Here is a 16,590-nt window from a genome sequence, read left to right on the forward strand (position 1 = left end):
AGAACAAGTGATACCAAATGCTGGTGAGGATGTGGAAAAAGGGGAACACTTATTCACTGCTGGTGGGATTGCAAACTCGTGCAGCCTCTATGGAAAACAGTGTGGAGAACTCGTAAAAAACTAAAAATGAACCTACCATGTGACCCGGTTATACTGCTCCTCGGCATATACCCAGAGAACTCATCCTATTGTAGAGACACTTGTACAACCATGTTTGTTGCTGCTCTTTTCACAATAGCTAAGAGATAGAAGCAACCTAAGTGCCCCTCAACTGACTGGTGGTTAACAAAAATGTGGTACATTTATACAATGGAGTTCTATTCAGCAGTAAAGAAAGATGAAATAATGAAATTTGCAGGTAAATGGATGGATCTAGAAACTGTTACACTAAGTGAAGTAACACAGATTCAGAAAAACAAAAGCCATATGTTCTCCCTCATTTGTGGATCCTAGCACCAAATCCTTTTAAATTTCATGTTCTTTTAATAAGATGATGCTGTACAGCAGTCTCTTCTGTGTGAAATAACTACCATCATCACGACTTTAACTGTGCCTGCTTGCTAAACATTGTCACAATTGGGCCTGTTGACGATTGTGCTCCTTCATTAAAGGAGGGGCAAGCAGGGTCATTGGACCCTCACTGGAGTATCCATCCTCTCTTCCCAGCAAATTGTATGTAATTTGGCCCTAATCACACATGGTCTCTTGAATTTTGGGATGACTAAAGTATATAATCTGGGGAAGGTTAGGAAAAGAAGGCATGATCCATGCTGGGTAAAGGCTTTCCAGTGTGCATACGCTCAGGTCACTCATAGACCTCAGCAGTCCCTCGGTCATCTCTGTAAGTAAGCTCAGTAAATTCATTGCTTTCCCAGGAAAACTTTAATCAAACATTGGTTTGACACTAGAACCTGAGAAAGGGATAAGTATTGCTTAGTATTCCCAGGAAAAGAATTCTCACAACAGATGGAAAATTTATTTGTTAATGTTATTATGTCTCATAATTATTAAAAAAGAAAATGAGAATGTAAAAGATGCTAAAAGGATATGGGAATGGAGATATTTTTCAAAATAGAAAAAAAAAAAAATGAGAAAGCCTAAGCAAGTGATGAAGGTCTGTGTAGGTTTGTTATGATATATAAAGGATGAGACAAAAATAATGTGCACATAATCTTAAAACTTCTAAGGTCATAGTTCAGTCAACTTGTTTAAGGAACAAAATATATGTCTAGTCAAGGTTTATCTAAGAAGGTTAGGTTTTTGCCCAAGCTTTATCTACTTAGCATATGGTAATTAAAAGTACCAGGGACTGGTGGAACTAACCTTCTTGGATGTTTAACAGCCATACTTTGAGGCCTATACTAATCTGGTCAGAGGGAATTAAAGAACAGTTTTTGCTCCTTGCCCTTCAAGGTCGACTAAGTTCCAGGGGACTATGGAGCATCTCTCAAAATGTCCTGTAATGGTGGTGAGTCACCTGTCCTCTCGTTCAGGAAGGCCATGGAGACCCCACCAGATGGACTTGAACCAATGTCCAGTCTACAAAGAGGAGGGTCAACACAGAGGAAACATTTCCTCCATGCTTCCAAGCAAAGCCAGCCACAGTCAAGCAGGACCTTTGACTGATCTTCACATTGAAGGAACTGGTAAAAGAAAGGAGCCAGGGGCTCCTTCCAAGTCCATGTGACCCCTGAGGAACAGATCCTCAAACAACCTTAAGAGTAAAAATAAGTTGGTTTATTTGGGCCAACTGTATGGTCTTAAACACCCAAAAGGAAAGTATAACCAAAGAGTAAAGTGATCAGTATATTTCTTTAAGAGTCAAGGGATTACACTTCCCAGACATTAGGCTTAAGTCCATATAAAATGTTATTTAAACAATTATTTCTCTTTGTTGATTTTGTTTCTAACCACAAGATGTAAGACTCAGACATAAGACTTCACATCTTGGTCTGCAATACTGTAGTGCCCACCTGTAGCTAAGGGAGACAACCTACTATTGTTCTAAAATGATGGCTAAATTTGTTTTCTCCCCCTATCTAGAAGCCTTTGTGAGGAAACTGACACCAACTCTAGCCACTCCAACAGCTATCAAAGTGCCTGAAAACAAATCCTGAGTCCATCACTCTCGAGTCCAGCCTTGGCAGACAAAAGAAAAATGAGGAGGAATCCAATGGAGGGATGCCTTTGGAAGCTCTTGTCAAGAAATTCCAATGGACTCTGATATGAACATTTGAAATTTGTCCTGTTTTGACTTTTTTCTGGTTCCCTGTCTGGAACTTATAATGTTCTAACTACTTTTGCCTTTACTTCTCCTTCATATCTCCTAGTCACCAGTCAAGGAATTTCTTTTCTCCCTACAGATAGGAGTTATGCAATTTGGGAGTCTTTTAGATAGACCCACTGAAGGGGTGCCTCAGTTGCCTCACCCTGTGTCCCTGTTAGGAAGAAGCCAGAGCAGTCTGCGTCCCAATTACCTATCGGCAATTTGGGTAACCTCTTCAGGGGTTGGTGTGATAAGTTTAGGAGGTAGGAACTGGCTAGGCAGTTAAGGTAAAAAGACCCCAAAGAAGGGGCTGGAGAGATGACTCAGTAGTTAAGAGCACTGACTGCTCTTGCAGACTACCTGGGTTCAATTCCCAGCACCCACATGGCGGCTACCAACTGTCCTTAACTCCAGTTCCAGGGGAATCTGAAGCCCTCTTCTGATCTCTGCGGCATTGCATGACACAGGTGCACTCACATACATGCAGGCAATACACTCATACACATAAAATTAAAAAAATTTTTAAAAAGACCCCAAAGAAAAGTAGCCAGTTTCTTGGCTAAAAATCAAAATGTCCTTGGGCCTCTTAGCAACATACTCTGTTGATCAAAAATGATCAAAAATGTCAAACGTATTTGGGAGCTCTTATCTAATCCCTAAAAGGATTTTAGGGTTACCTCTTCAGAGGGTGGGATGTTAGAGTAGCAAAAAGCCCCATAAAAAAAATAAAAGAAAGAGTACACGAATTTGTTCAGGAAAAAGTGATGGGGAGATATAAGATATGGGAGGAGTTGGAAGGGAAGGAGTGGGTGTGGATTTGATCAAAAGACCTTATATGCACATATGAAATTTTTAATAACTTAAAAAAATATATATAAAGTCAGGGTGGTGGTATATGACTGTGATCCCAGCACTCAAGAGGCAGAGGCAGGTTGATCCTTGTGAGATCCAGGCCAACTTCTTCTATATAGCAAGGCTATTGGACTACATGGAGACCCTGTCTTAAAACAAAGAAGAAGAAGGAGGAGGAGGAGGAAGAAGAAGAGAATATATATATATATATATAGAGAGAGAGAGAGAGAGAGAGAGAGAGAAACATTGCAAAACAGAAGTATCTTAATGAACATCCAAATAATTTGGAGAGACATACTCTATTCCTTAATAAGAACACTTACTGTTAAAATAATATCTTCCAGCCAGGTATGGTGGCTTATCTCTGGAATCCCAGCACTTGGGAGGCTAAGGCAGGAGGCTTACTGGGAATTTGAGGCCAGCTTGGGCTACATAGAAAGTTCCAGGCCAGCCTGGGCTAAAGAGTGAAACTTCTCAAGCAATACAAAACTAATGAAACACTATTCTCCCTTATTAATGTAGAGGTTTAAAAGAGCTTGGGATCTAGCTCAGTGGTGGAGGAGCACTTGCCTCACATGCAAAAGACCCTGGGTTCAACCCCTAGCACTATAAAACAAAGATTTAACAAATGCTATAATGTACAGGTTTAACACAATCCCAAACAGAATAATAATAATAAATCTATTATTTCTCTGGAAGAATAGATGTGAGAAAAGCTCAAAATCATAAAATAAGAAAAAAGAAGACTGAGGAGGGGGAACTTCCTGAATAATAATAATAATAATAATAATAATAATAATACTCTTTAAAACCTGACATAAAACAGAGACGCTAAGCTATCTCTATGCTGCTATGTATAAGAACTTCATGGAGGCTAGAGATGTCTCAGTTGGTAGATGTTACTGTACACTTGAAATTGATCCCCAGCACACATCTAAGAAGCCAGACATAGGGGCTGGGAAGATGGCTCAGTAATTAAGAGCACTGACTGCTCTTGCCGAGGACCCAGGTTCAATTCCCAGCACTCACATGGCAGCTAATTCCAGTTCCAGGGGAATTCAATGGCCTCTTCTGATCTCCTCAGTCACTGCATGAAACGGGTGCATGTACACACCTGCAGGCAATACACTCATACATAAAACAAAAATAAATAAATAAAATATTAATAAAAAAGCCAGGCATGGAAGTGCATGCCTGTAGTCCTAGCACTGGGGAGGTGGAGACAGGAAGATACCTGGAGCTTGCTGGTTAGCCAGTTTAGCTGAATTGGTTCAACAAGAAACTTTGTATCAAAAAATAAGGTAGAGAGGGATCAAAGAGGGCACCTGACATTGACCTCTGGTCTCTACACATTAGGCACACACATGTACCTACACAAACACATGCACACACACACACACACACACACACGCACACACACACACACAACTTCATGAGTAATCAATCATTTTAAAAGAATGGAATAGGGTGAGATGGACTGGGAGGGAAGCAAGCTAAAACATCACTTTTCACCTGAGGAATTTTGCATCCTGAAGCTAACTCTGATGAAACTTTATCAGAGAAACTTGTGCCAGGAAAATGGTTGTAGGCCTCAACTTAAGTTCGAGAGGATGAAATGAGAACCTTAAGCCTTTGAGTGGAGAAGATTTTACCATTTATTTACTTTTTATTTATTTATTTGTTTTAGCCTGTTGATACCTGCATATGTAGAGGGTAGGTGTGCATGTGTAACACAGTGTGCATGTGGAGGTCAAAGGACAACCGCAGGTGTTGGTCCTTGCCTTCTACCTTCTTAGGGACAGATTCTCTTTGTTGTTCAGTGTTGCATACTGCTGGCCTACAAGCTTCTGAGGAATCTCCTGTCTGCTTCCCAAAGAACCTACCTGCTAGGAGGAGAAAACTCATTCCTGCAAGCTGTCCTCTGACTTCCACACATGCACCATGGCATGTGTATGTGTACACATAGATACACATAATCAATCAATCAATAATAAATGTATTTTAAGTAGTATGTTTTTACATTTTTCAGTAATTATTCCTTCAGTGTGGTTACTGTAATGACTTTAGATAAAGGCCTTTCCATTAGCATCAGAGGCCAAAGGGTATATGCTAGACCTCACTTTAAATCTAACCTAAAGTGTTGGGCCTTCAGGACCCTCATACACACGGCATGGAGGAAAATGAGGCCTAATATAATTTCATAAGCCAGGCTAAAGTTTAGCAACCTGTCTCTGGCCTGTCACTTCTGTGTGGAGGTGACTCAGCAGAGCCCTATCTAAGATTGCCTCTGCCCAGTAACAAGTGGCATGGTAAATTCCCAGTGGCCCACAGTCTTCGCCCCAGATGACACATTCCTATACCCACCCCCTTTTCCACACCCCCTTTGCTTAAACTATGTAAGTTGATGCCTGACGCAATAAAGTGAGTTCCTGCCTCAACAAGACTCCCGACTCGGTGTGGTTTTTGAGTCCCGCTCAGCCCCCAAGAGAGGAACCCAGGCTGGTCCTGGCCTCTCCCCGCTGTGCTGTACCTGTTGGAGCGTCCGGCACCAAAGGATCAAGATAAGAAATTATTTTAGTCAGGCATGGTGGCACATGTCTTTAATCCCAGCACATGGGAGGAAGAGGCAGACAGATCTTTGTGAGATTCAGGCCAGCCTGGTCTACATAGTGAGTTTCAGGCCAGTTGGGAATCCTGTATCAAAAAAACAAAACAAAAGGGGGCTGGAGAGTTGGTTCAGTGGTTAAGAGCACGGGATGCTCTTGCAGAGGACCCAGGCTGGGTTCCCAGTACCACGTGGTAGGTAACAACAGTCTGTAACTCCATTTCCAGGGGATCCGACACCTTCTTCTGGCCTCTGCAGGCATCGCATGATGCGAGTACCTTTATATACATGCAGGCAAAATATTCATAAGCATAAAATAAAAATTGATTAATGAAAAACCAAAAGAAAACAACTAAAAAAATTATTTTAGCCCGGTCCAATATTATCCAACTATGTTAACAATAATGGTCCTAACTTTTTCTAGGGACATTGTGAAGAAACTGTTCTACTGCTTACATTTCAGCAACAAAACTGGTTCAATGTTTGGACCATTGGATTTGAGTCTTTGGGCCCCAAACTTTTATCAATTAAGAAAATTTAAAAATTAATTATTAAAAGTTGTAAAGTAGTATTTAATCTGTGGTTGTTTATATAGTGATAACATACTTTCAAGAGGTGATAAATTGCTAAAGAAAACTTTAATCTGAAAAATAAGGAAAGAATCCAGTGAAAGGGAAATAATGAACCTGAGTTGAGTTCAAGGAATGTGAAGTGGGCCCCTGTGCACAGTGCAAGCCATTCTGGCCAAGCAGATGCCAGCTAAACTTATTTGATTCCTATGAGAAACAATAGAAACCCTTCAAGAATTATAGCTGTTTATATTCAATATCAGACAACTTTAAACTTACTTTAAAAGACTTTTTTAAAAAAGAGGCTGAGGCAGGAAGATTCAGAACTTGAGGTTAACATAGGCTATATAGTGAGATACTGTCTCAAAAAGAAACCCAGAAACAATAACAACCCACCCTTTCTTGCTATGTAGTACAGACTGGCTTCGAATTTACCATTCTCCCACCTCAGCCTCTTGAGCCCTGAAATCACAGACACATATAGCATGTCTGTTCAAAAAATAAGCTTAAAAGGTGGTAAAAATGCTAATTTTTTCCTTTATAAATCTATATTCTCTCTCCTTAAAAAAAAAAGATGGTCAAAACTGAGTCTACACTTGTACCAACACACACACACACAAATACACACACGCACGTATAAACATTAAACTGAGTCTGTGCTACCTGGTTCACTATACACAGCTATCTCTGAACCAAGAGGGCATTTTTATAACACTATTATCCTAGACATATTAACATTATTAACAGTTGTTAACTTGATAACTTATTTAACTATTACCTTAATTATTGTTGGAATGTTTGCCAAAAAGAAAATCCACAGTGTATTTGTAGAGAAACGCAGTATGTAGCCCAGGTCCTTAGTATACAAGATTGAGTAGAACTCAATGATGAAAAGTAACCACGGAGTAAAGTGGAGAATATATAAGTAAAGATTTCACCAATCTAGGTTTAAGGACAAACTTTAGAGGGGTCAAAGAAATTGCCATAAATCAGAAAAGAAAATATAGATAGATTTTCCTATAAAAGACTTCTGTCTTATATAGATTAATGCCTCATACACAAAAGGGAAAAACAAGTTGGGGAAAATATGTACTAAAATTTGAACAAATGCTGTAGTCTTGGGACTGGGGATGTAACTCAGATGGTAGAAGACTTAACTGACATGTACAAGGCCCTGGGTTTGATTTGCAGCACCACATAAAGCTGCACACTATGGGGCCTGGCCTGGTGGCACATGCCTTTAATCCCAGCATGAGTTCAGGGCCAGCCTGGTCTACATAGTGAGTTCCAGGACAGCTGGGGTTTTTTTTTTTTTTAAAAAAAAAAAAAAAAAAAAAAAAAAAAAAAAAGCTTCACACTATGGCTCACCTTTGTAATCTTAGCACTCAGGAGGTAGAGGGAGGAGCAGGAGTTCAAGGTCATCCTTGGCTACATGTGACTTCAAGGCCAACTCCCCTCCAACATTTTTTTTTCTCTTATTGATACCATCTTAGGAAGTATCCACAAATTTTTCTTTTTTCTCTTTTGTTTTGAGAGTTTCATACATGCATATTATGTACTTTGATCAAATATTCAGTCTCTCCCCATCACTCCCCACACTTTTCCCTCCCAACTTCATGTGCTCTGTTTTATTTAAGCCCTTCCCTTCCCTCCCCTTCTTCCCATCTCTCCCCTCCCCTCCTCTTCCCTCGGCTCCTCTCCCCTCTCCTCCCCCCTCCTCCCCTCCCCTCCCATCTTCCCCTCCCCTCCCCTCTTCCCCTCCCCTTCTCTTCCCTCCTCTTCTTCCCGTCTCTCCCCTCCCCTCCCTTCCCTCCCCATCTTCCTGTCTCTCCCCTCCTCTCCCCTCCCCTCCCTTCTCTTCCCCTTTCCTTTTCCCTTCCCTTCCTTTCTCTTTTTTTTCTTAGACAGGAACTCACTTTGTAGAGCAAGTTAACCTTAAACTTGCCATCCTCCTGCTTCAGTTTCCTAAGTGCTAAAGCTACAGCTTGTTCCACCATGCCGGCCTGTGTTTATAGTCTTTTGGGGGGGGTAGTATTTTATTTGTTTATTTTTATTTTACGTGTATGAGTGTTTTGCTTGTATGTAAGTGTACCACATCTGTGCAGTGCTCATGCAGGCCAGAAGAGGGAGTCAGATCACCTGGAACTGGAGTTAAGGATGGTTGTTAACCACTCTATGGTTACTGGGAACTGAACCTGGGTCCTCTGCAAGAGTAAGTAGTGAGTGCTCTTAACCGTTGCAGCCCCAGTGTGCTTATAATCTTAATAATAAAGAATTCATACAAATCAATGAGAGATTATATCACAAAAAGTGATTCCCTACTTTTTGTCAGTGTCATCCTGAGTTAAGTCTTGCTCCCTTTTAGACTTAATTCTGCAAAAGCTTCTGAATTCATCTTCCTGCCTCTAGTTCCAGCCCTTCAGCCCTCCCTCTTGTCTCCACAGGAATTTTTCTAAATGAAATCTCGAAGAGCTGCTTTGCCTAGAGGAGAGAGGCAACATCCCTTGTTTGGCTCTAGCTTCCTGCCTTCCCAGTCTTACCTTTCTCTGGCTGGACAGCTCGAGAATCCCATGTACTAGTCTCATTCCTTAATGACCCCGACACTTTCCTTAGCTGACCCATCACCCTGTCCATCCCACAACACCTTCTCTAAGGCTTTCCTTAAAGACTCACTGGGTCTCAAGGCAGTTCTCCTCCTTCTTGGAACCCTCCCCAGCACTAACCATATAACATTATTAGTGTTAGCCATTTTATAGTTTTAATATAAAATGTATATGTGTCTTCATTTAATTTATATATTTAAATTATAACTAGTCATGTTGATATCTATTCCTGGCTCTCACAAACTTCCAAGGAAGGAATATCGCTATTCAGTTTGTTCTTAGAATGGTACATGATAGATACTGAGTAAGTCTTATTAAACAAGAGAACATATAACTAGATTGGCGTTATATAGAATTTGTATTTGCTTTTAAAATTTTTATTTATGTGTATGTGTGTGTGCCTGTATGAGTTTATGTGTACAAGTGAATGCAGGAGCCTGCAGAGGCCAGAAGAGGATGTTGGATCCCTGAAACTAGAGTTACAGGTAGCTATGAGTACTGGGAACTGAACTTGGGTTCTCTGTAAGAACAGTAAGTGCTCTTAACTGCTAAGCCATCTCTCTAGCTCCTTGGTTCATTATCTTTTAAAAAGACAAGGCTTCACTACGTAGGCCTGGCTGGCCTGGAACTCACTATACAGAGCAGGCTGACTTCAGACTTGTGAGAGATCCTCCTGCCTCTGCCTCCTGAGTGCTGAGATTATAGGCATGTGCTACAAGTCTCAGTTTGAAGGAGTTATATAGTTTCTAATGGAAAGTGAATTACAGAACTCCTAGAAAAGGGTAGTTAAAATATATTAAAAACTTTAATATATGTGCAAATATATAGACAAAAAATTGTAAACATTTTTAAGTAGAAATTTTCTGCTATGACTAATGTCCTTGAATTTTTAAAAATTGTATGTGTGCATGACAGCACATGCCCATATGCCACAATACATGTGTGGAGGCCTAGAGGGTAACTTCCAGAAGTTGGTTCTCTCCTTCTACCATGTGGGTTTCAGGGATTGAGCTTTGGTTTTCAGGCTTGGTGGCAAGTGCTTTTACCCACTGAGCCAGCCCCAAATAAAGAACATGTGCTCTGTTGCCTTGCTTTTTTTTTTTTTTGGAGCTGAGCACTGAACCCAGGGCCTTGCACTTGCTAGGCAAGCGCTCTACCACTGAGCTAAATCCCCAACCCCAGTATATGTGCTCTGTAAAGTTTGTTTTACATCATTATTTTCTCTAGTAAAACTTGGGCTCACAAATTATAAGATTTATATATATTTTGAATTAAGACCATATAAAATAAATAATGTTGCTACTATTGCTTTGTGGAAACATGCTGAATAGATATATTCCTCCCAAGAATGAAGAAGTCTACCCATCCTTATTACTATTTATTCCACCATGATATGCCTCCCATTTCAGAATTACAGTCTTATCACAATCATTCTGACCTTTTCTGTTTAAGTGATCACAGAAAGTTCTAGTTCTGTTCACAACTGTCATACTCACCTGTGCTTGTCATTTGCTAAGCATGTGAACTTGTATCTGGTTCTGTGCCAACTACCTGTCTTTATTTCTGTGTTCAAGAGGATAACAGTCCAATGGTAGGAATTAGATGTAAACACATGAACAATAATCACAAAATAATTTGAAGACAATTTGTGTAACTGTCAAATTTTGTGGTGCAATGGTTGCATTCTATAAAAGATGAAAGGTCAAAGCCAGGCATGGTGGCACATACCTTTAATCCAAGTACTTGGGAGGCAGAGGCAGGCAGATCTCTGAGTTTGAGGCCAGTCTACATAGCAAGTTAGAGACCCAGTCTCCAAAAAAAAAGTTGAAAGGTCAGGGAAGGTTTTGTTACAAAAGGTGCTTGATAATGAGTTCATAAGTTTATGGATTACTGGAGCTACTAGAAAGAATGGAAAGAAAGACACCCTGCCTAGGAAAACATCCTACCTGAGATTTTTTCCATCACTTCCAATAGCTTTTCCAGGTCCTTATTCAGGTCAGACAGCATTTTTAGCATGTTATCATAGTTTCTTTCCCCAGGGTCAGAATCAGCCATCTAAGAAGTGAACAGAAAGAAGCTGTATGAGAGACTGGCACTCTAGTTCCAGCTCCACAGTTCATAGACAAGCAATCCTTAAACAGCCATTTCCCCATCTCTCAAATTTGGATACCCCACTTGCCCAACAAGGATACTGTGACAGTTAGATGAGAACGTGTGGAAAGGGTCCACACAGATTTAGCAATACTAATTATTCTTCTCTTCCCTTGGTCCTTACTAAGTTAATCCTTCCTCAAACAAAACTGAGGGCTGAGATGATTACAGCAGAGGAGATCCTGATCATGGGGGGAGGGGAGGGAAAGCCTTTGCCATGATAATGACACAACAGTGAATTTATTTTTGCAAAAATGTATTGAGGAGCAATGAAAATGCAAGCTTTGTGCCAGTGTGTTATGAAAATACAGTCTCTGTACCCAAGAGATCTCTAATGTTATATGAGAGTAAGTCATAGACCATATGACAAACCAGAATGTGACAGACACAGAAACAGTAGTCACATAATATAGATACAAAGCTAAGGAGCCTGAAGTTGGGTAAGTTTAATTTTACTTTTCCTTTTAAAGGGTCTCATGTATCCCAGGTTGACTTTGAATTCAATACGTAGCAAAGGATAACCTTGAACATTTGATCCTCCTGTTGCTATCTCCTTAGTGCTGGGATTATAGGAGTGCACCACCAAGCCTGGTGCTGAGGATTAAACCCAGGGTTTTGTGCATGCTAGACAAGCATTCTACCAGCTGAGCTACATCCCCAGTCTAATTTTAAAATATGGAATGGTTCAGAAATTTGCAGGCTGAAAAAATATTATCAACTTAAGTTTCTAGAAAGATTCTGTTAGGTACTAGAGGTAGTGTTCCACAAAGACCAAATCCTAGCTATGGATTTGAACTTTCTGGGTTCAAATCTTGACACGTATTAGCTGTGTTACCTGAGATAATTCACTTATCTTTGCAATAATATGGTGCTGTAAGTTATCATAAGCAGTTGATAATAGTAGCTATACAATATGGAGTAGGGTTTTTGTAAGGATTAAATATTGGTCATTATAGAAACTAACATAACAAGCACTTACTAAAACATTATTTAGAATGCTCAACTATAATTAAATCACTCTAGACCTTCTGATTTTAGTATACATTAATTCATTTGAGCATATTTGATCTTCATCTATATACCTACAAGGACCTGGGCTATGTAAGATGATAGAAGGATAGATTAATGAAGCTATAAGAGCTGTCAGAGACTTAACAGCCTTATGAACATGAAGGAGTGAGCCAGATGACCAGTGAGCAGGGAAGGAGGGGGTCCCCACTGTATTATTTTCACTGTACACGTGGATGTCTAGGGAAAGCCTTCCTGGCTCTTACTGCAGAGTTATAGGCCTCCCCTCTGTTCTCTTGCATCCCTCACTAACGATGCCTCTCATCTGGTTTTGTGATTGTGGCCTCTTCTACAGTAGAGAGGCCACTGCTTCTCAGTGTCCCTCAAATGGACTGTGAGACACTGGAGAGCAGGGACTGTCCTTCCAGTGGGCTATTCCTAGTATTCAGCTGAGGGTGGGGTAAGTGCTCAAGACATAGTGACTAAATAAAGGAAAAAAAATAAATGACATAAAGCCCGGGTTCTGAAAGAAGATTGTGGGATTCTTCTCTCCTGCCATCCTCAGATTATTAAGGAGAAATGTTGTTTTTTGTTTTGTTTTTTAAAATAGGGTCTAAGGTGAGGCAAACTTCAAATTTGCTATGTTGCTAAGGATAACCTCGAACTCCTGATCTTCCTGGCTCTACCTCTCAAGTGCTGGGATTATAGGTACAGGCTGCCACACCAGAATAAGGATGAGATTTCAAGGTAAGATCAGAAGGCCTTTAGGAGAAATGAGGCAGATCTGAGAACCTGAGGTGCAAAGCAGACTATACAGTCTTTTGAGAGTTATAAATGTGTCACTTCTGTAGATAAGGGGCCTTTCCTTACTAAGGAACCCATCCTTTCTGCTAGCTTTTTTTTTTTAAGTAGGAATACTTTGCTAAGAGCAAGAGAGGATCAGGGCAGTGTGCTAGGAGTGGGTGATGGAAAAAAGGTCTGGAATACATTCCTTGACCTCTTCTTCTCCAGTTACTCCCTTTCACAGCCAGGCTTCTTGCATTGGCCTGCCCTCAGTTCCTACCTCTTCACACAACTACCATCTGGTATCTTCCCCTGATTCTCACTGAAATTAGTCTCAAAAAAGTCATAAATGGCACACTCACAGCAACTTCTGTCCTTGTATTTAACCTCTCTTTAGCACCTGCCAGTCAGCCATTTTCTCCTGCTCAAAACCCTCCTCATACTATTTAACTTAGATCTTTCAAACTCTAGCTATCTCTCTAATAGCTCCTTCCCTGTTCTCTTCTGGCACTCTCTTTCACTAGTTTTAAATATCAGTGAGGTCCCTCTCAGCCCCTTCTCTGTACCAGACTCAGTGCCCATTGCTTCACTGTCCTGTTTATGCTGAGTATTCAGATCTTATTTCTAAACTCCAGACCTTTATGTCACTTCCCCAATGCACATCTCCTTAGGGATGCTTCTTAAACATTTGAAACTCAACAACTTGAGCTAACTTATTATTTTTCTCAGTTCCCCCAATCTGCTTTTCTTTCATTTTATTTTATTTTAAAATTTTATTTATTTTTATTATGTGTATACATATATTGCCTGCATGTATGTAAGTGTACCCATGTTGTGCAATGCCCGTGGAGGGCAGAAGAGGCTGTCAGATCCCCTGGAACTGGAGTTACAGACAGTTGTTAGGCTTCATTTTGTCTATTCCATTTTGTAATCCTATTCCAGGGTCTTTTCTGATATGCAAATATCATATCATTGAAACTCCTCAAAAGTTTCTTATTTCTTTCAGGATAAAATACAATCTTTGGGGGCAGGAGATGTAGCTCAGTGATGGAGCACTTGCCTCATGTGTACAAGGCCCTGGGTTCAAGCCCTAGCACTGCACATACTCAAAAGATACAATCTTTTTACTATAGCTTAAAGGATTTCTGTGCAGCTCCAGTGATTCCTATTTCTTATCCAGTTATGAGTTGTGACCAAGCAACTGGACAAATCCTTGAGAGATTTAGCACATAATTAGCTATTATTTAAAATCTACACAATATGATGAAAGGAAAGCCATGAGAAAAACACAAAAGTATAAAATCCTTATAATTTTCTTGCAAAAACCAAACAAAAGCAAAATAGAATAGGATAATTCTGTCATGTGGGTGCTTACAAAAATCTGTGTGAAGGTAGACTTAGGTGATGACACAATTCATATCCAAGTTGTGTTATCTATCTGTTCACTATTATAAAGCTCTAGACATAGTCTTTTAAAATTTTTAAATTAATTAATCTTTTAGAGACAAGGTATTGTTGTATAGCTCAGGCTGGCTTGGAACTCAATATATAGGCATGGCTGGCCTTGAACTCATGATCCTCCTGTCTCAGCCTCACAAATGCTATTATTACAGGCATTTACTATCATGTCCAGTTTCAGTTTTATTCTGATCCATACATTTGACACAGAATTATTATTATTATTATTTTGTTTTTTGAAAACAGGGTCTAACTCTGTAGCCTAGGTTGACCTGGAACTCACTATGTAGCCCAAGCTGACCTATGTGGGAAATGTAAAAGAAATGTGCTGTCTTTTCTATCAAAGGGTTAAATAAGACAAAACTTCATGTAAAAAAATTATAAAAGAATCACCTGCAGAAATTCAAATTCCTCCAAGGTCAGCACTTCTGACACAAAATTATTAAGCAGTATATTTGGGATAGGTGGAGCAGTGAACAAAACAGATTAAATTTTTTTGCAGTTTATATTCTATTGGGAGAGGCAGACAATAAAAAATATCATAAGTGAAATAAACATAAGAGGAGATAAATACTAAGAAAAAAAATCAGGGCTGGAGAGATGGCTCAGTGGTTAAGAGCACTGATTGCTCTTGCAGAGGACCCAGGTTTGGTTCCCAGCACCCATATGGCTAACAACTGTCCTTAACTCCAGTTCCAGGGGATCCAATGCCCCACAGGTATTGTACACATGGGTGTGCCTACATACATGCAGGAAAAACACTCATACACATAAAATAAAAATCAATCAATAAATTTTTTTGGTCTTTTTGAGACAGGGTCTCCCTGTAGCCCCAGATCGCCTGGAACTCACTATGTAGACCAGGCTGGCCTTGAACTCACAGAGATCCACTTGCCTCTGCCTCCCAAGTCCTGAGATTAAAGGGGTCCCAGGGAATGGTGCTACCCAAAATGGGTGGGTCTTCCCACTTCAATTAAAAGTCTAGACAATCCTCCACAGACATGCCCACAGGCCAACCTGATCTAGACTATCCCTCATTGAGATTCTCTTCCCAGGTGATTCTAGATTATGACAAATTGACAATTAAGACTAACCAGCACAGACATAGTAAGTTTAATATGCCTACTAGGCACCTGAGTGAGGACACTGAGGAGGAAACTGGATATGTGAATTCAGGAGAAAGGGTAGACCACAGTTAGAAATTTGGATGCTATCCACATAGATGTCATACTTAAAGACATAGGTGAGCTTACCAGGGAGAGAGTGCAGATGGAAAAGAGGCCTGCCACTGAGATTGGAGAATTGTGAAGGAATCAGCCAGAGACTAAGGAAGAAGTATCAGAGGTAGAAGAAGTAGGATAGAATCATGTTCCAGAAGTCATGCCCTGATCCCCAGAGGGTCCACTGCATTCTAAGAATCTTACTGAACTAAAAAGGAAGCCCTAAAATATATGACAGGGAACCCTCAAAAATTATGGGAGAATGTATTTTGTTACTAGGTAAGCAATTTATAACCCTGAGAAAGTAGGGAATTAAGATGGGAAATGTTGGGGCTGGAGAGATGGCTCGGTAGTTAAGAGCACTGGTTGCTCTTACAGAAGACCTGGGTTTGATTCTCAGCACCCTATGGCAGGTAACAACTGTGCATAATTCCAGTTCCAGGGAATCTGCACCCTCTTCTGACCTTCATGAGCAACGTACAACATGGGTGCACTTACATTGGGTGCAGGCAATATACTTGTACACATAAAAAATTAAAAGATGGGAAATGCTTACAAGCATAAAATCCAATAAGTATTATGAATATTTATCATTTTGTGCATTTGGATATATAAGAGAATTTGGCATATTAGAGTAATAGGTCAATTTTACCATTCTATTTTAAAAGGTATAATCAATTATGGGTTGTAATTTTTAAGCAAAAATTTACTGTTTGTAGTTTGGGAGTATTTAAGAAAACTCAAGGCCCAATATAAATCTGCATTATATTTATAAAACCCTCAAATATATAGTTTCCCACTGACTTCTAAATGCTTATCCTTATATCCATAGATAAGTGCAACTTTCACCCCTCATCAAAGAAATTTCTTTTTACAGAGATCCACAACTGGTCAAAATGCAGAGAATAAGTGACCATGGGGTTTACATCCCCAAATGGGACATCTATAACATAACCCCTATACCTAAAGCTCCGGGAACATCACAGAAGAGTGGGCGAAAAGATTCTAAGAGTTTGAGGACCAGGACCACTGCTTTGAGATAGTGTCTTCTGGACCTGACAGGGATGTTGCACTC

At 40.0% G+C, this 16,590-nt stretch overlaps 1 protein-coding gene across 2 annotated transcripts in view; it reads right to left on the minus strand.

Moving 5' to 3' along the window:
- Positions 1-16,590, minus strand: part of Syce3 (synaptonemal complex central element protein 3) — a 32,261-nt gene that overhangs the window by 10,253 nt on the left and 5,418 nt on the right. For both annotated transcript variants that reach the window (XM_029564359.1, XM_008834781.2), the window contains exon 2: positions 10,842-10,950. In XM_029564359.1, the coding sequence (XP_029420219.1) occupies positions 10,842-10,950 (109 nt within the window). The remainder of the gene's footprint in view (positions 1-10,841; positions 10,951-16,590) is intronic.

This window comes from Nannospalax galili, unplaced genomic scaffold (assembly GCF_000622305.1).
Source record: "Nannospalax galili isolate Female #2095 unplaced genomic scaffold, S.galili_v1.0 scaffold237, whole genome shotgun sequence".
Taxonomy (NCBI): Eukaryota; Metazoa; Chordata; class Mammalia; order Rodentia; family Spalacidae; genus Nannospalax; species Nannospalax galili.